A 17,363-nucleotide genomic window follows, 5' to 3' on the forward strand; every position below is an offset into this window, starting at 1 on the left:
TGTTCCATACTGCAGAACTTTTCAACGTTGACATTTTGTTTTCAATGTGTGCTCTCTCGAGCCACTCTGCCCCTCTGCCCACGCTGCCCGATCTCTTGACAAGTCTCTGGACTTGTCTAGCTGCAGGTGCTGCATTTAAAATGAAATATGGCAGCCATTTCTGCGGCAGAGATAAATGCGGAGCAGTTTGTTTTCGTTTGTGTGGGCTAAACTTATTAGATTTGCTCTTCTATTCTCCCTCCTTCCTTCCCTCTGTTTTGTCCCAGGAATTTGTTGATGCACATTCTGAAAATGAAAATAGAGCGATGTCAATAGTTCTTCTTAAAAAGTCAACGGCAAGTGAATTAAAATTGCACTTGCCCATGAGATTCAAGCAAGTTGAAAAGTAAATCTGAAGTTTCTACTTAGCATAAAATGATTAAAATCGTAGACAAATAATGCTTAAATATTGGGCTTAAAGATTTAGGTAATAGTTGTAATATGAAAAATCAAGCATTCCTAGTTATTCCTTTAACTAAGCGACACTGCTGTTTTAAATTGTGTTTAAGTCAAATGTTTATTAAAATATTATTATTTATTTAATTAAACAAACAGCACTTTCAATGCCTTCTTTGTACGATAATGTCAGGGTTGAAGTTATATGCTGTGTCGAATTTTATTCTTGAAAATGTCGGGGGTTAACCAATTTTTTATGTCAATTCCATACTTAATTAAATTAAATCACTTACAATAAAGGCAAGGATATTATTTATTTTATTCTCAAATTAGCCAAATTGTATGTTACTTATAGACGTATATAAAAGTTTTGTATTATAGCTTACTTTAATGGTTTAGTATAAAAGTTTAGTGGTCTGATGTTATTTCGATTCCTCATACGGAAGCAGACAAGCCTTCTGGATGTATTAATCCTTAATCAATTAGAGCGCTTTTACTAACGCATTTTTCGTTTCGGTGTCATTGTGGTAACATTGTTATTTGTAGCTGTTGATATTCTATATATCAATATCAATTAACGAGTAAGCTTAGAGGTATAATCTTTGGCTTCACAGAACTCGTTAAATGTTTGCAAATTAGTTGATTGTTATAGTTTTTCTTTCCTGCAATAATTCATATGTAAAGCAGTGCTTTGCAGCAATTTTCTGTCGCCTGCAAAGTTGGATACTATGTATACTCTTTAGTTTTCTTATTAAGATCGAAGATATTCATGCGATTGTACTTAACAAGTACTTTTGTTGTTAGTCCTGGTTTGGGGGCCTTGCTCATACAATCAGCTTAAATCAAGCAAACATGCCACTTAAAAACTTTCAACAACTTGTAATGCAATGGCCCATGCCGCGTTGAGTGCTAAGATTTTTGCATAAGTCGCTTTGAGGGCCATGGACGCTTCTGGTCCATAAAAATCTATGCGCCGTAACGCAGGCAAACAACTTGGCAGGCACGCTGGCAGGCAGACTATTTTCATCAGCCGTTGTTGGTTTTTTGTGTGTATGTGTGTTTTTTTAATATGGCTCGACTGTCATAAACCATATTTCAAGCCATGTCTGTTGCCTTCCACTGCTTTCTCGTTAGATGTTAAGCATATTTATCAGTTTTGCTTTTGTTTGTTGGATATTAAGTCGCACAGATTAGGCCGCATTCGAGCGACGTTGCCAAAAAAATAAATAAAATTATGTGCATTTAGCAAATTTACGCTTATTGGCATAGAGAGTGGTGGCGAATGTTCTTTAATGAATCAGCGGCACAGAAAGACAGCTGGGAAAACAACTCGTTTGGCATGCATTAAAGTTGTTTATTGCCTGCGCTTTAGTTTAAGCTCTCTAGGCTAGCCACACTCGTAATTGTTTCTCAGTAATTTATTAAGTTTAATTTGCATTTAAGCTCGAGTGAAGACAAGGGCTCCGTGGTTGTGTTTGTTCTAAAAATGTATTTTACTACCACAGCAGTGGTTAATAATGCCTTAATGCCTAATAATTTTTGTCCTACACTCTCGTTCCATTGTAGTCTAGACAAACTAATTACATTTTTTGTATGTTAAATCCAACTCGATTATATTTCAAGGTTTTTCTTTTGTATCATACGTAAATTTAATTGCTGCCTTAATTTTAATTTATAAGATTTACTCGTAAAAGTTTTTTTATGTAAAAGAATAAATTCATAAAAATATTGCCCAATTTTAGTCAACTCTCAAGGGAAATCTCGTGTCTAAGGTTACTTGTATTATGTCCTTAGTAATTGGATTATGAATCGGGTCGTTGCTGACCAAAAAGACAAACTAAATTTCTACCTATTTTATTTTTGAACTCCTTTAAATTTTATATAAATAATTAAATTAAATCTACATAAATGTTTGAGTTCTTTCAGAATTTGGCTTGGAATCTATCCACCAAGGATATTATTTTTAGTCTTCGTTAGGAACACATTATGGCACATGAAAATGTATTCCGCAAAAGCAAGCTGCAGTGCAGCTCTATAGATCTTTCAGTTCTTAAGTGCTTTGACAAGCATTTAACACAAAATCAAGTAAAAAATCTTCCTAAAATACACTCATTTATTTAGAAATCCGTATCCTGTTTATATACACCACGTTGCATTAACAATCCTTCTTTTTGGGTCATAAAATTCTAATTTTCCTGCTAAGTATCCCTAACAAACAGATTCTATAAGGCATCTGGCCAACATTTTAAGCTATCACTTCACTCAATATAAAAACTGTCCCTACTGTTGCTCCTTTTTGCCGAGCTGCGACAGCCCTGTCCATAAAATTTGCTTACTTGTACTCGTTTGCGTGCACACTTTTCCGTTTACTTTAACTTTTAAGTGTTGCTTTGTTTTCGCAGTGAGCAGAGCAGAACAACGTAGAAGCAGAAGCAGTCGCAGCATCAGCAAAGGCATCAGCAGCCTTAGCAATTTTCTTAGCCAAAGACTGTAGCCTACTTATGAGCGTTAAGGCTGCACCCACACTGAGACCCACACCCTTCTGCTGCTTCTATCAAGGCAAGCTGTTGACATTGTGTGCCTGCGGCTGGCATTGTTGATGTTGTTGTCGTTATTGTTGTTGCTGTTGCTGTTGTTTGCCAGGAAGCAAACACTCAACGCCTACTTAAGCAGCCTCTGGCATTGCCCCTCGGCATCCCTTTTGCATGATGAGTAAACGCTAGAAAAACTACCTGCAACATACTGCGGACTGCGACATTGCCTTAAGTGTCGCATGCATGTATGTGTGTTAGTGTGTGTGAGTGTGTGTGCCCTCCATTGCTGCCAGGGTCGTTTGTTCATTTGCATTCCCAAGACTTTTGTCTTTTGCATTTTTCACTTTGTTCTTTGTCTGCGTTGTCTGCATTTAAAATAAATGTGTTATAAAAATAATTAAAAATGGTGGCCTGGTCCTCAAAGCGCGTGACGCAAATGCAAAAGTCACAAGTGGGTGGGGCGGCGGGGGCGGGGACTTGCAAATCCCTTGTTGCGGCCTATGACCTTGTCTGCAAGCAAATTAAAAATGTTGGCCTGACCGAAAAATGAATTGTCATACTCATACATACTTGTACTCAGAGTGTATGCCTTGGCTAGTTCAAACTAATTAGTTTATGTTCCCCAGATGCTCATTTCTGAGCTGACACAACATAGCCAGCAGCATCCACTTTCGCTTTCAATCGACACTGACGTTGACTAGCCTCCTTTAAAGATCTCAAGTGCACTTCATTTGTACAAGTGGAATGCCTAACAATCAACACAGAAACAACAGCAACATCAACCATATTGCTGAGAGCTCTAAGCACACCAGTTTATGGTTTTCTACAAGCACATTCTACAAGATACATTCTCAACTCAACTGTGGCTGCAACTGCAACGACTATGGCTATGACTGCGACTGCTAGTCAGACAGGTATTTTCGGGCTGTCCAGTTGGTTGCATTATTTAGTAAGCTCTAAGTGCAAGGATTCATGGTCATGCTCGACGCTTGTTGCCATGTTGTTGTGGTTGCGTTGTGGTTGCCTGTCTCTCTCTCTCTCTATATATATATATATATATATATATATATATGTATGTGCTGGCATTGTTGTTGCATGCAAATGCGGCACATTGTTGGCTTAGATTTCAGTGCTTTATGGGATTGGATGGCATAATGTTCAATTATTATGAAATGGCCATTTGAATGGCATTTGATTTTGGGCAAAGAGAGTATAATAAAATCTCATCCTTAAAATATCAATTAAAGACCTTGAAGGTCTTCTAACGACGTTTTAGAGTAGCCCTTGAATTTGTTTTTCTTCTTCGGGTCTGAGCACATAAGGGATTTGGTCTCACTTCTTACTATTATTAATACTTAAGTCGTAAATGTCAGCATTGTTTGGCCCTCTTTCAGTTGTTTTTTATGTATAAGTAAGTTTTCCTAAATTATATAGTATATCTATGAAATAACAATAACAAAGTAAATATGCTCCTGTGTGCATTCTTTAATTCCGATCCCACCCAAGCCCTTGTCATGCTTGCGGTCCTCTAATTTCTACAGCACAAACAGTTTCGTGAATGTTCTACATGAGTATATACTTTAGTTTAATTTACAAATTTCTTGTAATTGTTTAATTATAATGTCTGTAGCTACATAATACTATGTTGTAAAGGAGGCCCTGCAGTTTTTGTCCGTTTGCTTTTTCAACAATCAGATTTTTCCTTTAATATAAGCAATCCTTAACATGTGATCAATTATAAACTATGACTCAGCAGCATTAAAAACTGATATTGCATGTGAAATTCAGGATCCATAATGTGGTACTTTCTCTACAATTTTGTATGGATTCACTTTGCTTTTTAAAATACGAATGAAACAAATAAAACAAATTAAAAAAAAATAAACCAAAATAAAACAAATTAAATTTGAGATCCTAAAATAACCGTTTGTCCATATCGAAATTTGAGTTTGAAGATATAAATTCCAGTAGCTTCGATTGAATATTTTGCAAAAATGTTTTGTCAAAGTTTTATTCAATGAACTGCCCTCGGCTGTAGACAGTCAGGCAGACATATGCGTGTGTGTGTGTATCTTATACATATTTGAACAATGGCCACAATGAAATCGGCAACAAATTTCCATTTTCATTTGCATAACGCGCTGTTTTTCGATAACACCTGAATGCGAATGCCAGGATGATGGTTGACAGACTGAGTGTAGGACCGATTGACTGGTTGACTATTTGACTTGGGCGCCATTGTCAATGTTGAGTTGTTAACAATGACAATGGAAGGTTCTTGCGACTGTGTCAGTGTATTGTGCATTGTACGAGTATTTACATGGCAATTTATTTGCATAGTATTGGTTGGCTGTCATTCTTGTTGTCTGTTTTTTGTGCATTATTGTCGCCACCATTGGCGCATCCTTATCAAAGTTTGCTGTTTTTTCCCACCAGCACTACCACCCATTGGGTTGCGTTGCGTTGCGCTGTGCTGCTTGTGTTTATAAGTTCTGATTTGTGAATTGTGATTTTTATAAATACCCCCCTGGTGGTCCCTTTGAATCAACAAGTTTGGCCAACAGCTGCGCGTGGTCGCCGCCTGCTGAGCCAAGAAGGAGTGGCGGTAATTAATTGCCCAGCATTTGATAGCTCCGCTTGAGATGTCTTATTTATGCTTTGTAAACTACAAATGTGGCTTTTGGGCTCTGGTTAGATAATCTAACAAAAAGGCCAGAAAATCAATCATGCGCCAAGTGTGTCAATATGTCAAGCGTTTTTGTGCAAACACTGCCTTTTGTCTTTGCTGACCCTGTTCTTGTGTTCTTGTGTCTTTCGCCTTCTGTTTCTAAATCTTAATAAAACAAAGGTTATGCTAATAATATTGTGACATTTTGTTGTTGTTTGCTATCTAAATACAAATAACCTCAATTTTTATTGGTCAACCGTAGGGAAGAAATGATACCAAACAAGAGAGAACGCTACAGTCGAGCAAGCCCGACAGTGTAATACCCTGTACCCAGGTAAACTTCCGTCACTGAGTTATATGCGCCCATAGCAGCAGCAAAAAGAGGAAGAAGAAGAGCGAACTTGTTGCTGCAGTTTGTGGGGATTGTACTGTAGAGAATTTGTTTCGCTAATAACTTTTCTCAGAATTGACCGAATTAGATAAAATTTTAAACAACTGTAGACAATTATATATTAATTATGTGTGCAAAGTTTGGTTTAGGTAGCATTTGAAATGTGGACGCTATTGACGAAATTCTGTAGCGGGGGAAGGGGGGGAAAATTAAAAAAAAAAAAATAAACTCGTCCTTACTCGGACCTAGGAGAATCTGGATGCCAACTTTGGTTATTCTAGCTTTTATAGTTTCTGAGATCCTCGCGTTCATCCAGACGGACAGACGGACAGACGGACGGACAGACGGACGGACATGTCTAGATCGATTTCTCTCGTCATGCTGATTCAGAATATATATACTTTATGGGGTCGGAGATGCTTCCTTCTGTATGTTACATACTTTGCACAAACCTAATATACCCTTTTTACCCTACGGGTACAGGGTATAAAAAAAAAAAAAAGAAATTACACTAAAAAAATGGCTGTAAAGGGGCAGAGGAAAACATGAACAAGAACAAAGCCTCTAACGAACTGACCTCAATACACTAAAAACAATAAATTGTGAATGCAAAGGATGCAAAATAAATTGTGAGACTTCGACACCCACAAGCACAGACAGACAAAGAGTCAGAGAGAAATAGGGAGAGAGAGACATAAAGAAAGAGAGAGAAACAAACAGGTCAGCATAAGTGGGTGAACAGGAAAGATGAAAAGCAGGCCATTGCGAGTTTCAAGTGGCCTCCATTTTTTGAATGTGTGTGTCTCTTTGTATCTCTATCTGTTTGTGTGTGTATATATATATATATATATATTGAAATTTAAAGTAAATGCAACTATTCTGCAGTGGGCAAAAGTTGTTCTTAAGCATATGACCCACGATATTTTATGGTCTTTTTTATACATTCATTGTCCAGCGGCCAGCACGTTAAACAATTTGACAAAATAAAAAAGTTTTTTATTATGATGCTGGCGACTTACATTTGCATTCTTATTTTAATCGATTGCAATTCAAATTGTGCCGAGCATGAGAAGAGAGTGGTAAAAGGACGGAAGTAAGAAAAATAAAAGTAAACTATGCAGCTAAGCAGATGAAGAGTTATGAAGAGTTATGTGGGTGCGTGTTTCCAAATTGATTTTTCGTGCAGAGTTGCGCACTTACAGTTACTACTTACTGCTTTTTTTTTAGCAATCCCGCTTCCGCTTCTTTCACCCATTAAAAGTCAATTAATGACCATTCATAAATATAATACACAAATTTTGAATTAATGATAAATTATTTGTGAAGTAATATGCTAACCATTAGACTTATTAGAAAGTATAGAAAGCCAAAAAGAGTTTGTTAAATTAAGATGCAACAGTATTATGCAAATGTTATGCAAACTAGTTTTAATTTTGCTTTTACCCTTTTGGCTACATTCTAAACAATTTGCCTGCATGGGGAGGGAAAAGTTATCGTTTTTGCCTCAACAGTCTTCAAGCTGTTGCTTATTGCTATAGACTGCTTGCATTTTCAGTTAACTCGCCTCATTGTTATGCCAATGCATTTCTATCCCCTATATTGCTTTGCCCTTTCTCTATATAGTATGCACGAATATATGCCTGCAACATTTTGGCATGCAAATGTCGTCCCAGTCCCCGCCAGTCTCGCAATGAATGTAGCCATTAAGCTGCACATAAAAAGCAATAAACACTGTCGTCCTCTTGTAGTTTATGCCATTTGCACACAGCGTACATTCCGCACTTTAAACCGGGCAATGGCTAAAATAGCCAAGTACACTTAGCGAATAAATGGATTTCAAAGAATTCATCACCTGAACTCAACTGAATTTGATTATGGTGAAGTTGTATTTAATTAGTGATCTGAAAATGCATATTTCAAATATTAAACAAGAAAATGAATATATACATTTTAAATATGATTCGTATCTCACAATCGATTGTAATTTAAAAGTCCTGTAACGAAGAACCAAATCATTTCGAAACTGCTTGTTGTTTTAACATTTACAACACAATTATTTAGAAAACATATGTGTGACTAGATTTTAAAGATTAATTATAATTTAATTCATTTTTCTTTAAGTGCCGTGCTAGTGTCCGTGCTATCGAGACATTGCTTTTGGCTTATTGTAATGGGTAATGGTGGCCTCTGGCCCGATCTCTATTGCACTTCATTGGAGTTTTTTCTGGCACTGCGCTACTGGTTCTCATTGCTTTTTTGCTTCTACCCTTTGGCTATTGTGGTGTTGTACTATTGTTGTACTACTATTTTTGTTTTTTGTTGTTCCTGTTGCTGTTGTCGCGCGTTGCCCATGCAATAGCCGCCTGTTGCTATTGCATCCGATACTTTGTCTTAATCTGAGGCGCAGACTACACAAAATTGCACTGCTCTCGTAAATTTTTATGGCATCAATTAAGCGTCGGATGGCACAGACAAAAATTATGCAAACACCCTTTGGCGATTAGTTGGGCATACATATACAAGTGTAATACATATGTGCATATACTCGTATTGTATCGGATCTATATATACAAATACTTTACATGTTTGTTTTGTTTTGTACACAAAAGCAAACTAAAACTTACCATGATTGGACAAATGTAAAAGCAAGATGAGAATATATAGTTATGAGCAAACTGCTAGTCAATGGCACTGATGTTCCAATTTCGTTATAGATAGATAATAACTCTTTTGAGCAAATATTACTTACATGAAAGAGACGCCTATGGCCTTGCAGAATTTAGTCTGCAATCATACATATATACTTATTCTGTAATCACATTTAAGAAGGCACAATTTGTATTCACTTTATATAGCTATCTGTATCAGATAATTTCTTTAGTTGATACTTAAGAGCATTCTTGTATTGTTTATTATTTGAAGACAACTTCAAAACGCATTATTTACAATAATAGCAAGAATCGGTAAATGCTTTTGAAATGAATATAATTAAGCAGTGCGACGATCGGACACAAGGCAGCACCACATCGTCATTACCATTATTCAGCATTTTACATTACCCCTTGAGTTAAGTTTTTAAGCACTCAAAATATATACTTCTATGAGTAGATAATCAGCCACAAAAAAACTGAGGAAAAAAGTTGGGATATTTCTTTATTTAATTATAACATTTTATTTTTAGCCACAGCATGCCTACATATGATTAAAAATGTTTCTCTTAATCATTGCTATTTAAGAAATTGATGATTAGGTTCTCAGATTTTAAAATTTGTGATTGAATGTACGGGCTGTACACATTAAAATAAAGTTATTATTATAGTTTTTATAATGTTGTAGATATATAGTATACCCTCAGTTTTTATTCATTTTTAGTTATATTCATCTATCTTTTGTGGTTAACTATAAACCCCTCTGATTAATTTTTAAAAATTTGCAAATTTCTCTTGAAAATTGTTTCCTTCACAGCTCCAAATGCAAAATTCATATTATTAGTATCGGTGGCACACGTATAGTGTGTGTATATCTTTTGGCCAACTTGATTTTGTTGTTCAAACATGGCTCTTATAAATTTACGGGCAGCATCAGCATCTTGCTTTGGTCCATTATATTCGGGGAAATAGTCCACCAAATCGGATTCCATGATTTTTTTCTCGAACAAATCTGTCTTGTTCAAGAAAAGTATAACTGTTGAATTGCTAAAAATAGGGTCGTTTATCAGTTCATGAAACAGAGCTATGGATTCCTTCATGCGATTCATGTCATTAAATTCATAGAGCACTTGATCGTACTCCGAAAGCGATGCCATAAATATCAGCGATGTAACACTATCTAAAACAGATTGCCATTTACGTCTTTCGCTTCGCTGACCTCCGACGTCGAACATTCTAATCTTGAAAGAGTCTACTTTGAAAAGATGTCCCTCCGTTCCTTCCGTAGCCATACGGGCTCTCAAAATATCTTGTTCTGTGGGTAGATAATCAGGCTGAGTTATTCTTTCGAGATGCGTCATATAATATTCAGTGGAGTCTGTAAGTTGATATTGTCTTCTGCGACTGTAGCATTCCTGAACTCCAACATCGTTCCAGAGCGCCTTAATTGCGTCTACATATATATCTTCGAAGGTTGTAAGAGCTTCGTAGTCAACACTTTTGATCAGCTCAGCAAAATCGGTATGTGGTGGGGTCTCATAAGAAATATTCAGCACAGCCATGGCATCGATCATTGTTTTCATAGACACGAAAATATTTCGATATATTAATGGGATAAAGGCGCGCTTCTGTTCGTTCGAATAGCCTTTCCCATATATAATTTGCATCTGTTTGATCAATGTTGATTTCCCAGCCTCTCCAGCGCCCAATATAAAAACCTTAAGCTCCTCCCTCGATTGACGCTTCTTTTCTCTTTCTGCCTTTTTTAAAGCCTTCGCACGTTCTTTTGCCTGTCTCCCCTCAGCTGTCAAGTTTTCCGTGCAACAGCACAACAAAAAAGACATGTTTATTTATATTGTCTCAACTTTAGCGATCAAATTATATATAATATGGCACCAGCACGCGCCTGCTTTCAATGGCAACGCAAGAAACACTGGATTATATATTTTAATCAGGCATCGATATTATTTATTCACAGTGCTTAGTCAGTGCTCTTTGTGATCCCTAAATAGACTTTCAGTAAACATATTTTATACTTAATTTTATATTGAGTATGATAAATGCTAACTAATATCATTATAATACACACATAATCCATAACCAGAAGTTTTTCACAAATATGATTAAAATAAGGGAGTTATGGATAAGCACTAGGTTTTATAGTCTCTAAGACATACGAACGGTCTGGCGGTCTGTTGATCGAGTATATGAATACTTCTCCTTCTACCTGTTACATTTTTTACTTTCTCGAGTAAGATAGGTAATCTTTGTTGTTGAAAGTTTAAAAAATGCGGCAGTAAATAGTAAGGTAATCAGTTGAAGCGTCCAAAAGGCCATATACTCTATCAGCTGTTTGGGCGGCTGATCTCCCCTAACAGCAACACCTGCTTCCGGTCACGATATATACACACATGCACCTGTTTACTAATCTATGTATGTATGTTTTCCATGCACATCAGCCCTAGACCATGGCAGCGACCTCTGCATGCCAGTCAGAGCGTCAGAGAAGTTGTTAGTCAGTCAGACTGTCTGTCTGTTTGTCTGTTCCTAACACTTTAATTATAAATTTTATTTCAAACTGAAATGAAAGCTACGAATGTCTGGCGCTGACAGCGCCTATGCATGGGCCGACTTTCTGTCTATAAATATGTCTTTCTGTCTCTCGGGCTGTCAGCCTGAAGTGTTGAGGAAAAAAAACGCAAATGCAAACGAAAATGGCAAGGAAAAGCGTTGGAGTAGAAGCAGGAACTGCACATGGCAGCGACTGCGCGACTTTAATAGGCCAGGCTATCAAGTCAAAGCGCACAAATATAGCAATAATAACAACAGCAACAACTTGCGTTTTCCAGTTGCCCCACTTACATAAGAAATCAAACGGTTTGTTGCCAAAAATAGCTAACGATGTAGGGAGGAGGGGCGGGCTATCAAATTGATATGTTTTCTTGCACATTGCAGGCACAAAAAGACACACTCCCAGAATATCAATTGAAATAAAATAATGTAATGAAGGAAAAAATATGCATAGATATTTGCGATAATCAATAATATTTCCGGCTCTGACTGGTTGATTGCTCTTTCGCTGCCACTGCCATGCCTTCGAATTCAATTTCAATGCCTGCCGTGTGCCAAACTGTCTGTGTGTGGAGTATGATGGTTGGTGTGCTCTCCACACTTGCACCAAATTATTTTATTGACCAATTTTGCCTAGCTACGAAATGTCTTCAACTCGAAATTGTTGAATTTAGTTTGCCATCAATGTGTGACGATGACTATTCGAGTATGGCACAACCATCAATGGGTGCGTGTGTCAGGTGGCTTGAAGCGTCCACTAAGCAACATGTTTTAGAAGAGGAGGCCTTCTTGATATCAATTTTAAAGGAAGATTACACAATTCTGCGCATGCAAATAACATTGAAGTGGTGCCAGAATTTTATTCTTTAGATCTATTCAAATCTCCAGCATCTTTACTTAAAAGAAGAAAGGTTTTATAAATGAATGTACAATTCTTTGTATATGAAATTTAACACCACCATATTTATCAGACATACTTGCATTGGACATTGCATTGGACAGACATACTTGCATTATTGATTTAATAAATTAAAATAAGAAATTTGTTCAATTTAAATGAGGCAATGCTAACTACCGTTGATAACTGACGGATAGGGAATTAATGGTCAAATAACGAGCACTTCATTAGCAGTGAAATGCGCGACGCTGACACACACTCTCACAGACTCGCAGACGCGCTACAAATAACTCACATGTGTCGAGATGGCCATTAAAGCGGCAAAAATATACATATACACACACACACACACATGGCAATGGTAACGTAGCCGCAACAAAAGTCAGCTTAAAATAAATTTAAATTTTAATTTCAATCTCAGTCAAGCAACAAAGCAGGAGCAGCAGGGGCAGTGGCGATGGCGGTGGCAACAAAAACAATAAAAACAGCAGCAGCACACGACCAACCCAGAAACCAAACGAGGCAGCGAGGCAGTGGCAACTGTGCGGCATTGAGAGCGATGTTGCCGCTACCGCTGCCACCGCCACTACCACTGCCACTTTTGCCGCTGCGTAGACAACTTTTAGGCGCGGCACAGCTGCCGTTTGTGAGTGCGGTCTGGCTTCTGACTCTCTACAGTGGAACCGACTGAGTTGCAATATTTCCAAAGTGAAATTATCGGATTTCTGGCACCTTTCTTTGTTGAATTCAATAAGAGTTAAATTTTCTCCGTGTTAAAACCTAAAAAAAGAGCCTCTAATGATTCAGAATTTGAACAAGTTTTATTACTGATTATGGTGGTTTTGTAAATAATATTGTGACTTAACATCTACATGCATCTACTTTCGCCTTCTTCAGTTTGAATTACATGTGATTTGTGATTAGTTGCATTTCTTTCTCTTATTTTTAAACGGTCTGTAATTTATAATGGTATTTTTTTTTTTTTTTTTGACGTATGGTGTTACATTAATTGATACCAGATGGTTTGTGGTACATCTTAAGTTACTTTTTTAAAACCAGCCCTTTTTCGTGCACTTACATAACCTGCTTGGTTTTTCTTATATAGTGTTAGCGTCAAAAGGGAGCTGTTTAGTATCTTACTATTTTATTAAATTTCAAGGCAAACAATAATTTGTATGTCTTTTAAGAAAATAACAGCGTGAAGTAGAGATATTTTCGGTTTCTGATTACAGTTTGAGAAACATTGGTTGCCCAAAGAGCGTAGGGGTATTTTCTGTTTGACTAACATGCTAAGCTATGGCCACACAATTCGGCTGTATTTTTTACTGTTCATATACATACTTTAGATACATACTTTATATACATACTTTAAATATAAATAACTGCTTAAACACGTTTGTTTCATTGTAATAATCTCCACTGTGCCTGTGCATGAATACATATGTTTGTGTGTGTGTCTGCATATTGCACACGAGGGCGAACTGACGCATAAATGACTTAATGTTGCATACATTCCAGTGTGTATTTGTATGGATGTGCTGGTTGGTATGTGTGTGTGTGTGTGTATGTGGGCTCTTTATATATTCATATGCTATGAATGAATAAAGCGACGCGCTTTGGTCTGTTACCTTTGCTTTCGCTTTTGCTGCTGCTGCTGCTCAACTGCTCCTTTGGCAGTCCCTTGTTCGCATGGCAGGCCGCAACCATACATATGACGTATACGGCATGTTGTCTGCTCAAGCGCACACTTGACTGGCAGACTTTGATGTAATGTCTCCTGTGGCAAGTCAAGCTGCACGATTTAACCAAAAACGAGCCACGCAACGCACACAGTCGTCATACGTTAGCAGTAGAGGCTGAAGCGAGGGCGGAGAAGAGCTCACATGTTGAGTCATCAGGCTGCGTTAGTGTGTATTTAATGTGTGTGGGTGTAGGCGTATTCACCGCAATGGAATAGCGAGCCCTTTCAGCTCTAATGACATATGGTTGACCGCCATACAGCCGCCGTCGCACTAGACTGTAATTACCCAACTTGCATAATTTAGCAGGCAAGTGATGGAGATTGCTGTAAAATTTTTGTGAGTTAGCCAACGCCTTTTACGTGAACGCGTTGTGCATTGTTTTGTATTGATTTTGCACACACATTTCATATTCATGCAGGACCATATAAGAGAATATGATTGTCGGAGCGAATAAGCCCCATGCGCCCCATGTTCAGCACTAGAGCTAAGTAGAGTGTTCGTTTTTCGCTGCTGCTTACCTCTTCTCCTAATAAATCACAAAGGAGGTCTTAAAGCGTCCATTTTGAACTTCAGTTTTGTTTTTAATGCCTTAAGTAAACGAATCGATTCTTGTTACCTGATGTATGGTAATGGAACCTATCGCTTTTGGGCTTATCTGATATTGGAGTGCCCATATTAGCAGCCATTTGTATGAATTCGTTTTCATTGCAAGCCAACCGCTTACACATTTACTTACCTACGGCTTCATTGCAACATTTTCGCAGCTAAACTGCATTTATTTGTGTTTACATGTCTTTGTCTGAACGCGATTTAATATTTATTTGAACGCTTTCTTCGCTTCCTTCAGCAAAATTATATTTACAATATGTGTATATTTCTGGCTGATATTGCAACCAATTTTGAGCAGAATTCCACCAGCTTTATTGACTTTTTGATATTTACAAATAGCAGTAAGGTGTTCCCGCATATTCATATATAGTTTTTTTTTTTGGCTCTACCTTAAATGATTCCAAAGTCCACCCCGTTCTGACAAACTGCACATTGCCAACCTAGTTGAAGTTAAGGCCGCCAACCACTGTCTTCCATGTGGTTAGTTTATGTCATTTCGACCATTAATTGCCGTCATCTAAATTCATATTTCCTGCCATTTGGCTCAGTTTAATTTGCGGTCAACATGCAAAAACTGTTTACTCAATTGTCAGGTCATTTTTCTGTGTGACATTTTGTCGTTCGCCATTTGTTAAACCTTAACCCAGAATAGCTCCACAAATAAATGCTGCAAATTTGTTAAGTAAATGGCAATTTTTGTTAATTGCAAGCTAAGGTTTTAGGCCAAGATGGGCCAGTTCCGCCGCACATATTTCTATCGCATCACATTTGGTAAGTGAAACGTTTCTTTCCTTTTGGGTCATTTGTTATGTTTGTTGTTTTTGGTAGGCAGGAGCACGATTGCGCTGATGAGAAGCACGTGGCTAATATACGAGTATGAAGGTCGATGTTGGCTATCGTGTTACGGAGCTTCACAGATTTTGCGCAATTTTTGTATAATCACTTCGAAAACCACCCGAGGAGGCTGGGGCAAAGAGCCTTTGTGAAAGTGGAACGAAATGTGCTTTAAAGAAATTATATAAAGCTCAATGCGAGTTTGAGAAAATACAAGAAAATATCGATGGTAAAATAAATCTATTAATTAATTTAGATAGATTACAAAATTGATGACTGATTTTTTTTAACTAAATTAAAAGTTCACCTATTTGCTGTCTTAGCAAAGAGCTGTTATTGGTTGTAAGAGCTCAAAGCGGAATTGTTGACCTTCTTAAATAAAAGTATTATTAAGTAAAATAATTGGGTGGATTTCTTTAACCTTTATTGACCATCTTAAATAAAAGTATTATTAAGTCAAATAATTGGGTGGATTTCTTTAAAACAGCCAATCTATAGTTCTTGTGTCTTACTAATAATTTAATTTAGACGTCTCGTTATGATTTAAAAATCACTGCTTTTCCAGCATTTTCTGCAGCATTCTGTTAGCAGGTCGCAGTATTTCACAAGTCAGTGCGCACTCTATACTCGGTTTATTTTCTTTTAGAAATGACCCTCTGATGGAAATGCATAGGCAAATGGAAATCAACTTGAATATTTTGCCGTGACTTTAATGGACATGCGGGCCATGAAAGAGGTGGCCATAACGCAGCTTAACGATGCGCCAAATGTTGTCCATATATCGCATATCGTGTGAATGTATTTATATTGGCTATAGTACGGTGTGGCATTTATTGCACCAATACTGCAACGAACGTGTTCATGTTGTTTGCCTTTTCCTTTCGTTCTGTTGCATACTTTCGGGCGAGTGCACTGATTGCGCTCCGCTGGTGGCTTTAATGAACGTTTTTTGGCTTAAATGTTGTTGCTGCTTACAGTTTTCATGTTTTCGAAACATTCTTTTCCTCTTGTTCGGCTACTGTGGCATGCAATTGTGTCGTAAACACGCAAATTAAAAAAGAGAATACAAATAAAAAACAGCCATCGCTCGCTGTTTGCCGATATCATTTTTTTAACCTTAACATTTGCCATGGCAGCAAAGTCATGTTTATGGATGAAAGTGTTTGTGTGTCTGGCACACATTCATGGCCATAATAAGCGCTAACATATCCCTTTGTAGGAACTTCAACTCATCATTTAATTTCCGCCGCCGTTTCAACGATTTTGCAGCTACTTTCTGTTTTCTTTTCGTTTACCCTAATTTTTTACTTCATTCGTACTAAGGATAGCTGCACCCAAAACCATAACTTCTAGGAGTATGTGTATGTATGTATTACTTTATATACTAGTATATACATTTAGTGCGTGAACACTATATTCGTACTACATTGAAGGCAACGTCAGCATTCATAAAGTCGGTGTGCGTGTGTATTTGTTGCCGTTTTTATTTTTACAAAAACAACACCATTTGCAACGTTTTAGTTACTACCAGTTTTTAACTAAGTGGCGACAATGTTTGGGCTCTATAACACTTTGTTTGGGTGTGCGTTTATATAACAATTTGTTGGTATGCCTGCCTTTTGGCGCAGCACGCACTCAAGGCTAATTAAAATAACTGCAAGCCAAACAGCGGTCCGGGCAGGACGAAGACCACGAGAACGTCAGGCAGTCAGTCCGTCACTCAGTCCATGTCCCGTTACTGTTGCTTGTTGTTGTTCCTTATATGGCAGTAGCTGCCAGGTAGTTAGTTGGCCCAAATACGCTGACGTGTTGCCTTTGCGTTTGCCATTTTTTTTTGTTCTTCGTTCGAAACTTGGCAAAAACAAAACGATGCATGGCGCGCACAAAAATGGCGAACAAATTTGCTAAATTCATATGTAACTTGTGCGCGTTTACAAAATGTTTTTGTGTCATAATTTCACATGGATTGTTGAGGATGTAGGACACTTCCGTAACTTAATTAAACTTAAGTGAATGTTCAACGTTGTTTTTTT

General features: G+C 37.4%; 2 protein-coding genes across 2 annotated transcripts in view; one reads left to right on the plus strand and one right to left on the minus strand.

Moving 5' to 3' along the window:
* The window catches only part of LOC115626607, a 150,974-nt gene that overhangs the window by 76,264 nt on the left and 57,347 nt on the right, over positions 1-17,363 (plus strand). The gene's annotated exons all lie outside the window — the stretch shown is intronic.
* LOC115626537 (guanine nucleotide-binding protein subunit alpha-11-like) lies at positions 9,444-10,520 on the minus strand. Its single transcript, XM_030521917.1, has 2 exons — positions 9,631-10,520; positions 9,444-9,525 (listed from the first exon to the last, which is right to left on the minus strand). The coding sequence occupies exons 1-2, from the start codon at positions 10,518-10,520 to the stop codon at positions 9,444-9,446; spliced, it is 972 nt and encodes a 323-aa protein (XP_030377777.1).

This window comes from Scaptodrosophila lebanonensis, unplaced genomic scaffold (assembly GCF_003285725.1).
Source record: "Scaptodrosophila lebanonensis strain 11010-0011.00,11010-0021.00 unplaced genomic scaffold, SlebRS2 tig00000085-arrow-pilon, whole genome shotgun sequence".
Lineage (NCBI taxonomy): Eukaryota > Metazoa > Arthropoda > Insecta > Diptera > Drosophilidae > Scaptodrosophila > Scaptodrosophila lebanonensis.

Excerpts from the sequence above, each read along its gene's own strand:
- LOC115626537 (XM_030521917.1), bottom strand. The coding sequence starts at position 10,520 with ATGTCTTTTTTGTTGTGCTGTTGCACGGAAAACTTGACAGCTGAGGGG. Across the intron at positions 9,526-9,630 it reads GACTATTTCCCCGAATATAA|CGATACTAATAATATGAATT; the intron begins TGGACCAAAGCA and ends TACGTGTGCCAC.